Source organism: Phaethon aethereus (genome assembly GCF_964289735.1).
Source record: "Phaethon aethereus genome assembly, chromosome: 16".
In the NCBI taxonomy this organism is placed as follows: Eukaryota; Metazoa; Chordata; class Aves; order Phaethontiformes; family Phaethontidae; genus Phaethon; species Phaethon aethereus.
The window spans coordinates 4,988,826-5,004,283 of NC_138592.1; the positions used below are offsets into that span (position 1 = coordinate 4,988,826).

The window sequence follows — 15,458 nt, forward strand, 5'->3', positions numbered from 1 at the left end:
ACAGATTTATGACATTTAATTTCCACTAATTCCAGTGGAGGTAGATGCTGAGTGCTTTGTTAAAATTTGGCTGCAAGTAACTTACCCAGGATCACAGAGGAATTTCATGAAGCATGATTTTCAGAGTTGCAGATCAGCAATCAACCTGTTGGGACACCTAGCTTCCTGCTTTTCTTCTCAAGCTGAGGGTACTTTATTTTGAGTACCATGACTAGTTGTATGCAGCAATATTAGCTTAGGTTTTCAGCTCAAACTTGAGCCAAAACTTTCCCACCATCCATAGTGGTAGCTTGCTCTCAGGATCTGTTTTGGAGTAAGCCACCTGGATCCTCAGGCAAGAAAACTTATATTATGTCTTAATTATTGGCCTTGGCAGTACTTCCTAGCTCCTGTGATGGATGCACGCTCCAGTTACCTTTTGCTGTTCTGTTGGAACAAGATGCAAACACAAACCGTCTCCTCCACCTGAGGTCCTGATTTTCTTGGGAAGAGACACTGCTGTATCTGGAGATGGATTTTGCAGTTTGAGTACTCTTCCATGTATGGAGTTGCTCTGGAGACACAGCACCTCTCTAGTACAATTATGTGGGGGTTGGCATTACACCTTCCCAGTACAGCGCTCTGCTAACAGGCAGTATGAAGCCTTCTTAGCTTTAGTGTTGAGTCACTCCAGAATTCTTTATCCTTGTTCATTCCAGTTTGGATTTGAAGACATACTGCTTTACACTGTGATTTCTAAGAATATCTGAGTAAGAAGTTGCCCAGATTCTACAGTCCAAGCTTTCTCAACTTCTGACATCACTGGGAAAGTTTAGCTTTTTTCCAAATTCCATGAGTTTATGTCCTTTTGAATATATACTTTCCAAAACATCCTCTCTTCAACAAGACATACGGTTCCTCCTGTGTAATGCTGGTATGTGTAAGTAAGTAGAACGTCCTGGTCAGAGTCATGGATGCTCTGACCAAAAAATGTATGGGGCCCCATCCTCTCCACTTGCTTCTTTTGATCACGCTGGCTTTACTAGAATCATTCTTGATTTCCTCTAACATAACAGAAGGAAGGATCAGGCACTGGAGTAAAAAGTTCTTTCCACTGTAGATGGAAATAGGAATTCACTTGTCACTACTGCTTTCAAACGAATTTCTAAATGAAAATACCTTTTATACTGTCAGTACTATAACATGGAGATGACAGGTTCTGTTGGTTTTCCATCAGTTACAGCCTGTGTCAGCAGCTTTTCAGGATCCCGAACACACTCCAGTTTCTACACTAAAAGCCATTTCTTTATGTTGACTTTTTGCTAGGAAAAACTGTGAGTGCTAGTGCCTTGTAATATATTTGTTATTCTTTTTTTTCATATAAAAATCTGTAACATGTTCTTTGGAAGATTTGTTGGTTCAGCTTCCACAATCATCTTGTGTTCTTTTCTGTATCTCTTCTAAATGCAATTCAATTAAATGGGTTGCTCGTGTTTGTATTAATCTAAGCAACATTCTTGGCAACATGACAAGCTGAACTGGACTGAGTTTTTGTGGTTTTATGATAGTCCTAGCCATAGCTGATGTTTCTTAAACTAAATGTTTGAAAACAAAAACATGCATTTTTTTTTAAATGCGAGATTCCTATCTCTGGATATGTAGAAGTTATTCTGGACAGGAGGCAAATATTACAGGATAAAAAATACCCTTTCACAGATATCCTTCAAAATGTGTTGGAAAAAAATCAAAAGTACAAGTAGTAGTTCTGTGTCTGGACTGTTAGTGTTTTTATTGTGGAAGCATCTCAGAGTCCTAATTAGGGAGTAAACTCTCTTCTTTCAGGCTCTATCAAGGAATAAAAGATGTCACCTGCCCATACAATAAGTAGCCTAAGATTCACTGATGTTTGATGGAGATCAGGAAGGATGGTCCAGTGGTGGTCTACATTCCTGAAATGGGTATGTTTTTCCTTCTTTTTATATTAGTATGCCCATCTTTTCTATCCTAGACATTTTGCCTTTATCAATTCCTTGGAATTAATTCAGAACTTGGAAAAAAACACTTGCCTTGCTAGCTGTTTGCAAATCTCCCTACATAACTGAACTATTGCAACTCAGAGCTGATTTGCGACAACTCCACTAACCCAGCTCTTGGCCTTTCATAAGGGGAGGCTTCAACTATGACATTCTGTGGCACTTCACAAATGCCCAGGAAAAAAGATGTGAATGCAGAGTCTATCAACATCACTTTCAGCATCTGTGTAATCAGGATTTGACCCAAGGTCCAAGATGGGTTGCCTGTTTAATTGCATTTCTCCATGGTTTCACTTCTAGACAATAACCTTAGTGTGACAGACAGCAGATTTCAAGTTAGCAAATTTCGTACTAATCCCAAGTACATTTATATTGTCAAGAACTAGTTTGACACTACCAGGCGTCTCCCTGAGCCATGATTTAGGCATTTCAAAACACTGAAGGAAGGGAGGGAAACTGATCTCCCCTAATTTTTGTTTCTTCTTTGAAGTATCAAGTACCACAGTGTGCAGAGCGTCTTTTCTGTTTATGGGATTTATAGGTTTGAATACTGAAAATATATATTGGCATATGTAAATTGCTCATGTGGAAAGTCGCATATTGAAGGCCAGTTGCAAGCATAAATCCCCTTTGTGCTTGAATTGTTCATTTGCTGTGTAAATGGATTCTCCCATATGCACTATACTTTTAGAAATTATTTGAATAAAACCCTTTGGAAAAGCAAACAGAATGAAATGAGCTAGACAGAGTATAATACTGATACAAAAATACAGAAATATCTTTTTTATCAGTTGTTGTTGCTGTCTCTTCATCAAAAGAAACAGTGGACAAATACAAAGATTTCTAGATAATGGATATATCCTAATGCCAAAAAAAAATCATCAATATCTGCCTAAGATTTTCATATTAGCCTCCTCAGATTCCTTTTTCTCAGCAGTGTTGTATAGCTATTAAGTGGTACTTTCTTTGCATGATGCTGATGAGGGAAGGGCTGTACCTTAAGAAAGAAAAGTCCTCTCCACTGACCATACCAAAATATACATTTTTATAAGTAGATTTGTTTTGAAATAGGGTATTATTAATTTTAGAAGTAAAACTTCCTTAGTTTTACTTCTTGGTACTAGAACGTTGATAACTGGCCTACTTATGCCATCTTCTGGGTAGTTACAGAACTGTCTTTACACAGGAAAAGCCTCTATCAAGAAGCATTAATAATTACCAGTGCCTTGAAATAATTTGCTAATTGAATCCCTGAAGTAATTTTCTGTCTTATTTTATGGACTTCAGAACAAATCAAAAACTACTGAATTATTAATAATGTATCATATTCAGCTATTATGATTAATCAGTAGATTGTACAAAAAAAATCTTTGTAAGTGTGGTCCCAACAATATTAATATATTTAGTGAAGTTATATTTTAAGAAAAAATGCTTTTTTATACTGATATTTTACTAATGAGACCCCCATTTTCTCAAAAGACTGGGCTTTCATCTGTTGGGGATAAGTAGAAAGAAGGAATAGATGTTAGTCACGTTGCATAATACGTACTGGAGATATCAGTGCTGCGCGACACTCCGTTACTATTCTGATGCAAGCAGTAAAAGAACCTGCAAAGGGCAGATGATGTTGTATGAGCATCTGGAAATTTTAGCTTTGCTATTGTATTTAGTCATTTAGTCACTCTTGCCAAATCTCGCATCGGGTCATTACCTCTGTCTAGGGGACAGGGGAAAAGCCTGAAGGGCCTCCGCTGCCTTCTGTAGCCTCAGCTTGCTTCGTTTTCTGCAATCCAGAATGGCTGTCTTGTGAACTGGGGTTTACTGCAACGTCCTCAGCAGGAGAGAGGTGACACAGGCAGAGCAGAAGAAATGTAGAGGTTTATCCTTCAGAGTAAAGCATGTTTTGTGAGTTTGAGTTTCAGTTCACACCGCATAGGGTAACTGGAAATAGCAGGCTCCTACCACAAGTGTTAAGCGAAACAAAATGGGCATCTGAAATATTAAATATTCAAGTTTTTCAGGTGCCTTCTGTTTCTTGAGAAATGTACCAGTCCCTAAGAAATGTACATTCAGGATAGAATTGAGTAATTACAGTAGACGTTGTGAATTATGTTACTCCAGTCATCAAGAAAGTATCCTGGTCAGATCCAGGTCAGTGTGCCATGTTTCACTAACAGGGTTAGCACGGGAGAACAGAGGTTTCCATTTTGAAGACTTCTCATCACTTCTGAAAAGTGTGAAATAATGGGAGTGTGAAGAGCAGAAATGGCACAAGGAGGTGACGGTACAGCACCTGCTTGCCTGTGCTTTGCATGTGTCTTCCCAGTCACCAGCTTTCCCATCCAAGTGTGACCACAGGCTAACATGGAAAGCCACATTGCAATGGCATAAATCTCTCATTATTCTCGGTCTTCAGCGTCAGCATGTGTTAAGAAAGAAAAAGCCCATTTTCATTTTCTTTCAAGGCGATAGTGGCTTTTGAATGGAGTTGAGGAACTTTGCCACTACCACAAGTGCTACAACGTCTGTTCCCTGCTTGCTCTCAGAAAATCTTGAGAAAAGTCCCCAGCGTGGCCTATGGGTTTTTTTAAAACACTAGTCCAACGCTCCGTTACTAAGTGTTTAATTATTAGGACTGTGAAATACAACACCACCTAAGGCATTAATAGAAGAAACTAATTATAGCCCACTCAGCATGGGGTTTACCCTTCACTTACAAAATCTCTTGTCATTTATTTGTCCTTTAAATGACTTCTTGTAATATCAGGACAAACGAATCCTTCAGAAGGGAGAAAATGACCACAAACCGGCACAGAAAGATTTGATTAAAACATACTCCTTCTGTGGCAGCCTAAAGATCCCGGGGGATCTGCCATTGCTCAGCAGAGTAGAGGAAATAGCAGACGGGGGAAATGCTTTCTGTCTGAGACAAAAAGGTTTTACTGGTAACACGCTGACATCCATGCTCTGTAGGACTATCCTATGATCAGTCTCTCTTGTTTCCTTTAAAACTCAGTGTCAGAAGTTTGGTTCCAGTGTGATTAACTTCCCCTTTACTGATTGTGTGTCATTTACTTTTAAGTAAGATTTTTTATAAATGAGGCAAAACAAAGACAGACGTGAAGATTGTGCGGAGATAAACATTTGTGCTGCTGGGACTCCCACTGCCTCGGGCACAGCAGGGGCCAGAAGTAATGGGGATTCACAGGCATCGTGATTAGACCTCTCGCTGGGAACAGGTAATTGAAACACCATAGCCCATCACCAGCATTTATAAAACAGCAAGCCATGAAGGTACTTAGTTTAAAGCAGACCCTGAACAAACCAGAGGCTTCACACGCTCCCTCTGCCATTATGTACGAGCAAAGCATTAGCTGAGGCCGTTGATAACACCCGCTTGGGTTTGCGTAGTCAGCACTGCTCTGACAGCGGCCCTGGCATTGTCCCCTGAGCAATGGCTGTTTCTGTGGGCGATGCGTGAGCTGTCTACCCGGCTTTGGACGGGGGCACCAGGCAGAAGCCGAGGGGCCCTGGGGAGAAATACAGCAAGTTGCCTTGACTAGATCTCCTGTCCCTCAGCCCAGGTTTGCTGCGAGGCACTGGTGGAGAAGCGGTGTCAGGCAGGGACCTCGCATCAACCTTCACGTGGGCATTTGAAAGCTCCCTCAGTGACTGGGAGTCTGGTGGTTCACTGCCACCTCCAGTGAGGACAGGGTAACAGCACTTTTGAGGCCCGAAACCTGATTGGGATCTCATCATAGTATTCAGTGTGTTGTGTGGCACAAGTAAACGTGCTGCGTCCAGACGCTTACCTCTTCGTCTGTCTCCTGATGTAGACCTCAGCCTACACGGTTAAGAGCGGTTTACTGACTAGCTTCCTGCAATAGTATCTTTAAAAGCGTGATTGATGCAAATGTGTGATGGAGGTGAGAAATGCTCTGATTTATGCCTCATTTTCGCTACTTAGTAATCATTGTGTCTCAAGAAAGCCTCTAAATAAACCTTTTTGATTGTAATAATTTAGCACTGGAGGTATACCTCACCAGCCCGGGCCTCCCTTCTGCCAAACTCCACTAAAACATTACTGGTATCTCAAGCACCTGTTTCTAGTTTTTAAGACAGTGGGAGATTAATAAATTAATTTAGGTTTCCTTCACTCCCATTTGAGAAGAACTGTCAACTCAAACCTCAAGCACAGATGGAGAAAGAAGTAATTGTCATACGGAGCTGAGATGCAGACCTACAACGCTAGACTTTCTGGATCCTGTTGAGTTTTGCTGTTGTCCAGACACCCGCAGTGTGATTACCTGACAGATTATCTGTCCGTATTTTGGCAGCAGGGATGATAAGAGCTTTCAAACATTTAGGTGTTTGTAACATGCTTTGTAATTCCTACATAAAAGTGCTCATTCCTATTAAAAGGCACACAGTGACATTTAAAATATTAGAACAATCATTCAAACAAACTGAACACCTCATTATGCACTTAAATGGTACATACAGCTACCAGAGTTAGATAAAAAGATCAATAAACAATGTGATCATTAACGGGGGTTCAAGTGTCACATCACCAAATTTGTGATTGCAAATGCTTAGTGCAAGGAATTAAGGATGGAGGAATATTTTTTGTCCAGGTAATTGCACAAATGACAGGGCTTCACAGGAATTATGAATATGGACTTTCAATGATTACAGTGCCAAAAGCAGATTCTGAAAATCTAGATCCATTCTGCAAGTCTCTTTTTGATTACGGGAGCCGCCTTATGATTTCTGTGCATGAATCCCTTACCTGTAAAATGAGGGGTTTAATTATTTGTTACTTCCATCACTGTTTGCTCCAAGACTGTATATACTAAAGATTTTGTACTATTTTGATATGACCACAGCAAAGTACCTATTCCTTGGGTCTGGTCAAAAGGAATGGTGTAAAAAACTGCTGCAAAGGTCAAATTTATTGGTGAAAGAGAAGACATACGCAAAGCACAATGGCTAAGTGCTATTCCTTAGTTTGCTGCAAGCTCTCTGTGTGACTGTGGTCAACCAAGGAACTCTTTCAGCCTTAATTTCTGCTCTTTAAGTACAAACACTACATCTTTCCCTCAAAACGATGCTGGGAAGCTGTAGTAGCTTAGTGTGTGTAAGTCTTCTAAATCCTTGAGGACACTGAAATAATGAATGTAACTACCTGTATGGGCACATTGCATATGATTGTAAGAAACCCCAGTGAACGTTCTCATTTGCTATACAATAGCTTTTCATTAAAACAGTTCTTTTTTTTCCCATGCAAGAGAGAGACAACTTTTTCTGGCATTAGCAACTGTGGGTCTGATCACATCTAATATTTTTGTGTTTTGTAAGCATGGTGTGCTATAGCCCCAAAACAAGTTTACACCAACAAAAAACACACAGAATAATTTAATTATTATTTTTAATCTTGCATAATTTTCAGAAGAAATAGTAAAACACAGCACAATTCTAATCTTACCAGTATGATTATAGTTTGCAATTGAAAAGCTATCTTGGTTATTAGCAGTGCTTCTAAACCACTGGCCTGATTTGAAGTCTTCCATCTGCAATTATAAGTTAAGGACAGTTTATCAGAGTAGTGACTTATTGTGTAAACAGAACCTGCTGATGGCATTTAGGAAAATTTAACTGCTTGCCACTCAGCCAAATTCTTTTATCACACTTCACTGAAGTTTCCAGCCTTGAATTATTAGTTAATAACATCTGAGCAAAAGCATAATTTATTGTTTAAGTAAACTCTGAAACAGAAGAACAGTGCCTTAGATACCAGACTTTGTGCTCGCCTTAAGCAAAGCATTTTTCTTTTAGTACAGAATTGTAATAGAACAGCCGTAAGATTTGTGACTAATTCCATCTCTTATTGCCTGTATACATTACCTAATGGCAGAATACTATCTTCTGAGCTATTCTTTCCTTATACATGTATTGTAAAACCAATAGCCATCATGCTATAACTGAGCATAGGTCAACTGCACACATTCAGACAGGTACAAACCACAAATTTAAAAGTAACACATCTGTGGTTAAATTTCTTTATCATTTCCTCTGTTTTATCAACGGTGCTTGAGGAAACCCATTAATTTCTTCATCACAGTCACTTGTAGCTCGTTTAGAGGAGGTAGTTATTTGAATGAAACGAATAACCATATCTTGTCCTCGGTCAACAATTTCTTAGCATTTCGAGTATTTACAACAGTGTAATAATAGTAACAGCCACCAGATGCCAGCATAAGCATGCAGGCACTAAATAAGTGCCGGTTTTGTGCTTAAAGGCAAGATTGGTGGCAGACCTCTCAGGCCATTACGTGGTTACAGTCACACTAAGAGTAGAAGTGCACTTTCTCTTAGACGTTCCAATGTCATTGTCCTCGTTTCAGCTGGGATGGAGTTAACTTTGTTTCTAAGCAGTCAAGGACTGTTCAGCATCTCGTGCTGGCCTGCCAGCGAGTAGGCTGGGGCAGCACAAGAGGTTGGGAGGGGACACAGACAAGGACAGCTGACCCAAACTGGCCAAAGGGATATTCCATACCATACAACGTCATGCTCCTTAGATAGAGCTGGGAGGAAGAAGGAGGAAGGGATGGGGACATTCGGAGTGATGGGTGTTTTGTCTTCCCAAGTCACTGTTATGCGTGCTGGAGCCCTGCTTTCCTGGAGATGGCTGAACCCCTGCCTGCCCATGGAAAGTAGTGAATTAATTTCTTGGTTTGCTTTGCTTGCATGCACGGCTTTTGCTTTACCTGTGAAACTGTCTTTATCTCAACCCATGAGTTTTCTCACTGTTACTCTTCTGATTCTCTCCCCTATCCCACCAGGGAGGAGCGAGTGAGCTTGGTTGCTGACTGGGGTTAAACCACGACAGTCATGTAGAAATAAACTATCTGATCATCAAGTCAGATCCACATGGTGCTGTACTAAAGTTAATCTTGGATTTAAAGAGACCACTTACTGGAGAAAGGACTGTATTGCTGGCCTAGCTGGTAATTGCCTTCTCTGTTCAAAACTGGCTTATTTCCATGTAGAACTTTGACTGGAATTTCTAGCCTCGTAGATCTGTTTTTTTCCTTTGCATACTACATTGGGGATCCTTAATATCAGATCTTCTATTTGTGTAAGTCTGCACAGAATATGCCAAAGTCACTCCATCATCTCTTCACAGAGAGCAGACCTTCCAGACACGTCACGTTCTTGGCTGCAGGCATGCAAACAGTGTAGGCAGGAAGAATGAAAGGCCCAGTATTCATGGTGCAAACATACTGCAACACTTTCAAGTGCAGATAGTTCTTTTTTTCCAAATTTGTCAGTGCTTCTGCCAGAAGCCTTTGCAACACTATCAAATAGTCACAGCCTTCTGAAATCAGCTGAATTACGGAAATCGCTTCTGACAGATTTCTTCCAGAGCAGAAAACTTTGGTCCCAGAGTATTCAAAAAATCAACAGGCAAGTCCTCACTGCCAATGGAGGCAGAGCAGAAGGAGTTACTTCGCTCCAGTTCTCCCTCCTCAGCATACCTGTAAGGTTCATAGATGGCCCCGTAATCTTCCAGTGTGTTTTGGTAATACAGTTTCTAAAGAAGGGAAGAAGCAATGCAAATCGTCACGGAAGCTCCTATTGCCCTTTCGGAAAGTAAAGGAACTCATGGTATGCAAATGAGGCAGGTAAGCGAGGAGGGTACAGCGAAGAGCATGAGCCTTTCTCTGATACGGAAGCGTTGCACTGAAACTCCCAGCTGCATAAGCACCAGAGCCTGAACCTCCTCTACAATACAAATGAGGCAGAAAGGAGCATTTCATCTGCCGTGGGCCAGCCAGCTAACAAGTAAACATGACTGTGTGAAGGCATGCAGTCTGGCCCAAGGAGGCACAGAGGACATGCCTGTGAACATGTCCATGCCAAGAGGAACTAAGATTTCCCTGACAGCACAGAAGCAAAAGAGCAGGCAACCGAACTTGAACCTGGCACAGCAACAGAAAGCATTTTAGCCCCACTTCCCTGTCTGGAAGAATTTGTTATAGGTGACAGACACCAGCCTTGCAGTAGCTACTGGGTGACCAGCCAGAGGCAGTGAGAGGTTTAGGAGACATTTTCAACACGGAAGAGTCTTGAATGTTTCCCCATCAAATATATCCCTTGCTTTCGATTGTCATGATTCTTAGATGTGGGCTGAGAGAGTAGCTGAAGCCATAGCAGCTTTCCAGTTTTGCTAGCCTTTCTTCCTATTCTTACAAGCCAACTTGACAAAGGAGGGATCCAACATTCGCTTCTTACCTGACCCAGAATTTTGTCGACTGTCTTTGTGATGCAATCAAGGTGTCTTACGTGGAACGTCTCATAACTAGTGTGCAGGCCATCCTAACAGACAAACATAGTACCTCAGGTTTCACCAGCATAAAGTCACCTACTAACATTTCTTTCAGATACAAATAAATCTGTCTTTCTCTTCTCCCCATTTCTCTTGCGCTGTCTTCTCCAGTTACATTGCAGCTTTTTCTGTTCAGGGATGGTTTCTTCTTATAAATACATGTGTACATGGAGTCACCAACTGTAGGCATTCTTCATAATCTCCAGTAATTAAATACGTTTCTTCCTCTAAATTTATTGGATTCCTTTTCATTAACAGCACCAAATCTGACCTCAGAACTTTATAATGTTTACTCACACAGGCAATCCTAGCTCCTAACTATGGTCTTAAGGATTGTGGAATTGGGTTCTTACACACATAAAAGAGACTATTTTATGTTTTGTTTGCCTGCTGTAAGGCAGAGATTTTTCTTAGAGTCTCTTGGTGATCACTAGGTACTTATGAACAGAACACATGGCAGTCACCTACTGAATTTCCTTCACGCGTTCTTTACAATCCAAGTAGACATCTGTTAGAGAATACAGCACAAAATCCACAGAACAAACTCAAAAGCCTTCAAACCCATAGAAGTAAATCTTATAGTCATAAAAATACTCATAAATCCAGCTGACACTTTTATAGCATGTTAAGTAGAAGATGTTGACCTGCAAGTTTTTGATAGATATCTGAAGAATGACGGTTCTAGTTCACATACCAAGAACTGAATAAAATATTTTGCATATCAATTCAGGTACTATGATAAGAATTTTGGAAGAAATTACACTTCCAAATATTCAGTACAATAACTAATGAAAGGAAGTGCCAGTCTCAAACTGAAAGCTGTTAGGAAAAAATAAGTTGTAAACGGTATTTCAAGTAGCAGTGGAACCTCCAACAATTTTCTCATAGAATAGTATTGCATTGTTCTTCCCACTATTATTAATACCAAACCTCATTCGTGGGATTACCAATTTCTGTGGCGTAAAAAAGGGCATTTACATAAGGAAAGAGGCAGTTACCTCAGCAATCACTTCTTTTTCAGCTTCCACAGACACAGGTAGATGAGCAGCATGGTCTGTAATATCCAGCTTAACCTGCATACAGGGACAGCAATGGTATTAATAAGAAACTGAACTAGGCTGTGAAGGATCACACTTCCTTGCAGACTGTTCCTTTTTTTCACTTTCATTTACTTCCCTGTTGAAAACACTAGTATGTGTTTTCACACTAGCAGCGTGACAAGAGCTGATGTGCCTCCTCATCTGTTGGATTCATCAGTAGGATGAGGCACCTGGGAAGGTCCTGCTGATACTGAAAAATGGTAGGAGTGATAATAGGCTGTCACCAGAGTGGTAATATTCAGTCCATGCAGAACAGCACTCCCCAGATATGCTTAGTGGCAAAAAGCTTTATCGTGCTTGATACCAAAACCAGAGGAAACGTAATAAAAGAGATGACTAGTACCAGATTCAGCCACACAACAGTGGTAGGGTAATGTGAACATATGCTTTTGCACTTACTTGAGACAAAGATGTTCTGCTCTCTTCATTATATTTGATTAAAGTCTGTTCACCCTCTTGAGGTGGAACAATGGCTTCGCTTTTAGAACCCGGTGTGTAAAACCGCCAAAGTAGAATACTGGAAACTGTTGAAACAAGAAAGGGAATGGTGAAATGGGCATTGTGAACAGATCTGCATGGCTCAATACAGTGGCTTGGTGAAGTACCCAGCCCAGTTCCAAACGAGCTAACTCGGAAACCTCCAGCAACTGCACTGAGCAGGCATACTAGACAACTCACAGGTAGCCAGAGGAATAGTGGTCTGATAGTCTATTATTTTTTGCTTCAGATAAAGAATCAGTAGTTCATCTCTTCTGCTGCTGCTGCTACAGAGGCAGCAGCTCTGTAACAAGCAATTACCGAGTATTGTAACCCTATGGGAGAAATTAATTACTTCCACTTAGCCAGTATATTGGTAATGTTCAAAAAAGTAAAGTATTCAATTTTATTCAATGCAAGTAAGAATATTTACTTTGTTGTACTAGAGTTCAGCTTCACAACATATTTAGATTTGCCAGTTGTCTTCTAGCCACAATATAATGATTCTCACAAGTAAAAAGCTGAAAAAATCCACCTGTTAACATTGCAATTCTGTTTTATAAGTTTAGATATTTTCTTTTTTCCTAGGTTATATACTTGTATTTATTGTTGTTCATACAATAGTATTCCATGCATCTATGTTATCTTCCCATTTTCACTTCTCTATAATACACAGTCCTCACCTTTTCACATCCCAACCATGAGTGTAGATAACTTTTAGTAATCTTCCTAGTGTCTTTTACCCTGTATTGTCAGCATTGGATACCACCTTCCTCTGCATTATGCATTGTCTGATAGTGCCTAGTAATTTGAAAGTTTTCTTGGCTATCAAAAAAGATCTCTTTGGTTACTAGATGGAAATAGCAATATCTTGTGTTGGAAAACTAAGGACTTCCTAAAATTTGAAGAGAGAATGGGTCATGGACCAGGACACATGGATGGAAGCACCATGAAGAATGCAAGTATTATCTGCTTGCACCTTGACTACACTCTAACACATAAAGGCAAATGGTCTTTCCTGTTAAGACTGGTAGATTTTAGCACATGTTCATTAGCTGCAGATGCAATGAAATCCAATGGGCAGATGACAGATAATTTGCATGTGTAAGTTAGGAGGTTACTTACCCAGCAGTAATAAGAAAGCCATCAGTATTATTAAAATGGCACCACCTCCAAGTTTCACTGCTGCTTGTGGAGGTGGTGAATCTTTACATGTACGTCCATCTGGGCAAAAGCAGAGCCTAACATGTTGATTCTGCCGTGTAGAAAATCCTTTCCTGTCCTGAATAATGATGGGTACCAAGTAGCTACTGTGTGGGAGGCTTCTTAACATGAAAAGTTCAACTGACTCCCCTAAAAAGAAGACAAGCAAATTATTTCAAGAGTCACAGAAAGAAGTCTGACATTCTACAGTCCCTTCTGTTGATAATCAAAAGGGAAGCTCATTTGCACCCCAATTGCAAATACTTTTTGCAGCCTCAGCGCAAACAGGACATAATAAATAGGACAAATGGACATCCCACTTTATCACCTTGCTGAGCTCTCTGGGCAACGAGATCTCTCCTAGCCTTGCTGCATTTTGGCACAGCCGCACTGATAACCTCTAGAATTCATTAGGAAGTTAATCAAATGCAGAAGTGGTTCTTCAGCTGTCTTATCCCCCTTTCTGCAATCTGAACACATTGCTTCTGGCCCCGTCCTCAGCAGAGATGAAGAACAATGTAACATGTTTTCAAATTGCAGCAAATTTCTATTTTGAAAGCTGTTCTTCCACGTCCTTTCAGCCTCACTGAGACTAATCAGTAACAAACCATAAAGGTAAAAGACAGTGAAATAAGTGACACTTAAGTGTCACATAAGTGACAATGAACTTCTCATGAAGGATATGAAAGGAAGAACTCACCAAAGTTCCTTCCTAATTTCCAGTTATGCTTCACTTCTTCAGAGTCCTCAGCCAGCTCAAATGTAAATGGCCCAGAATGTGAGTGGACCGGAGCGGACTTAGCTTTTACAATGAGATGTGTCCCTTCTTTTTTGTCACACACATCTAAAGAAGGAGCCACTAATGTTGGCATATGATCACTAAAGTCAGACAAGTAAAGCAGGATGGTGCCAGTGCCAGTCTGTGGTGGAATACCTATATAGGAGCAAAAGAAACAGAAAAACACATATAACCGGGTATGGACGAAAGCCGGTCCATCGGCAGGATCTCTGTCAGGTTTATCCTACTAGTCACACATAACACAAGTTTTAAACATTAGGATGTTCTACATTACAATTCTCCACTTAGACCTTTAGTCTTGCTATCATTTTATATCTAACATGCACCTCATCTCAAACAGTCCAAATACTGCTTGAATATTTTCTGACTGGCTATTTACCATGATCAATAGCATGAATGATGATGGTGTACAGGCTGTTGTTGACATAAGAAGATTCTTGATCAAATTCTTTTGCCACAGTAAGAACTCCAGAATTCTCATCCACACTCAGCCAACCATCTGGGTCATGGGCTAGTTCATATCTTAAAAAGAAATTAAAAAGTAACAAGTGCTATATTTTCTTCAATGGATTTTGAAGAATAGAAAATTTCTACTGCATCTTTCTTTGTTCTTCTGAGCTCTGTAGGTATTTTCACTTGTTAATGATGCTAACTTCTATTAACTGTATGACAAGCTGTGTGTTTCAACACAGCCTACAAATAGGTCCCCATACACGTTTCCACACCTTGTACAGGCCCATCAAACTGTACCTGGGAACTAAGAAAATATCTAATTTCCACATCAGATTAGCATTCTTAGAGCCAAGCATACCTTAGTCCTTTCTATGGCGTCGAAATTTTGTCATCAAATATAAATAATGCAACCTGGTTTTAGGCAAGACTAATTTAAAGACAACAGAAATATTGAGCAACCAAGGACTGACTGCACCTTTAAATTGTATCTTATAGAACCAGCTATCTGGATCTGCAATAGCATCAATAGTAAACGTGCACCTTTAATGTGTATGTTCATATAACTGTAAATATATTTGTGTATATATATTCATATATGTACATATACCAAATTAAACTTGAAAACCACTTTATATTCCTAAGCTATTTATTATTCTGAGAGTTAGAGGCATCTCCACTTACTTTATCTTATTTGGCACATCATCTGGATATGTGGCAGGATACCTTCTAAATACTCTCCCAGGCTTCATTGAATCTTCTTTTTGGACAATAAGTATAGGAGGATGAAACCTAGGAGCACGTTGTGGCTGTAAGACCTTGATGTTCACAGTTGTATTTGTGGATTGTAAGCCTGAGATCATCACAATGCCGTTATTACACAAGAAAAAAGGTTCTTCATTTGCTACAGAAATGACAAGTCTCATCTCAGAGACATCTTCATAGTTGAGAGGCTGAAAACCACAAACAAAAGTCTGATTAGCAATTACGACTTTTGGTTTGGCAGTCACCTCTATACACCTGGAACT

General features: G+C 40.1%; 1 protein-coding gene across 1 annotated transcript in view; it reads right to left on the reverse strand.

The window, feature by feature from the left end:
- The window catches only part of CDH26 (cadherin 26), a gene marked incomplete at both ends in the record, with an annotated part of 29,231 nt that overhangs the window by 7,600 nt on the left and 6,173 nt on the right, over positions 1-15,458 (reverse strand). Inside the window, 9 exons of the mRNA XM_082007150.1 lie at positions 5,567-5,856; positions 9,410-9,606; positions 10,308-10,391; positions 11,400-11,474; positions 11,901-12,025; positions 13,104-13,331; positions 13,882-14,115; positions 14,360-14,502; positions 15,115-15,383. Coding sequence (XP_081863276.1) covers positions 5,567-5,856; positions 9,410-9,606; positions 10,308-10,391; positions 11,400-11,474; positions 11,901-12,025; positions 13,104-13,331; positions 13,882-14,115; positions 14,360-14,502; positions 15,115-15,383 — 1,645 coding nt within the window. The remainder of the gene's footprint in view (positions 1-5,566; positions 5,857-9,409; positions 9,607-10,307; positions 10,392-11,399; positions 11,475-11,900; positions 12,026-13,103; positions 13,332-13,881; positions 14,116-14,359; positions 14,503-15,114; positions 15,384-15,458) is intronic.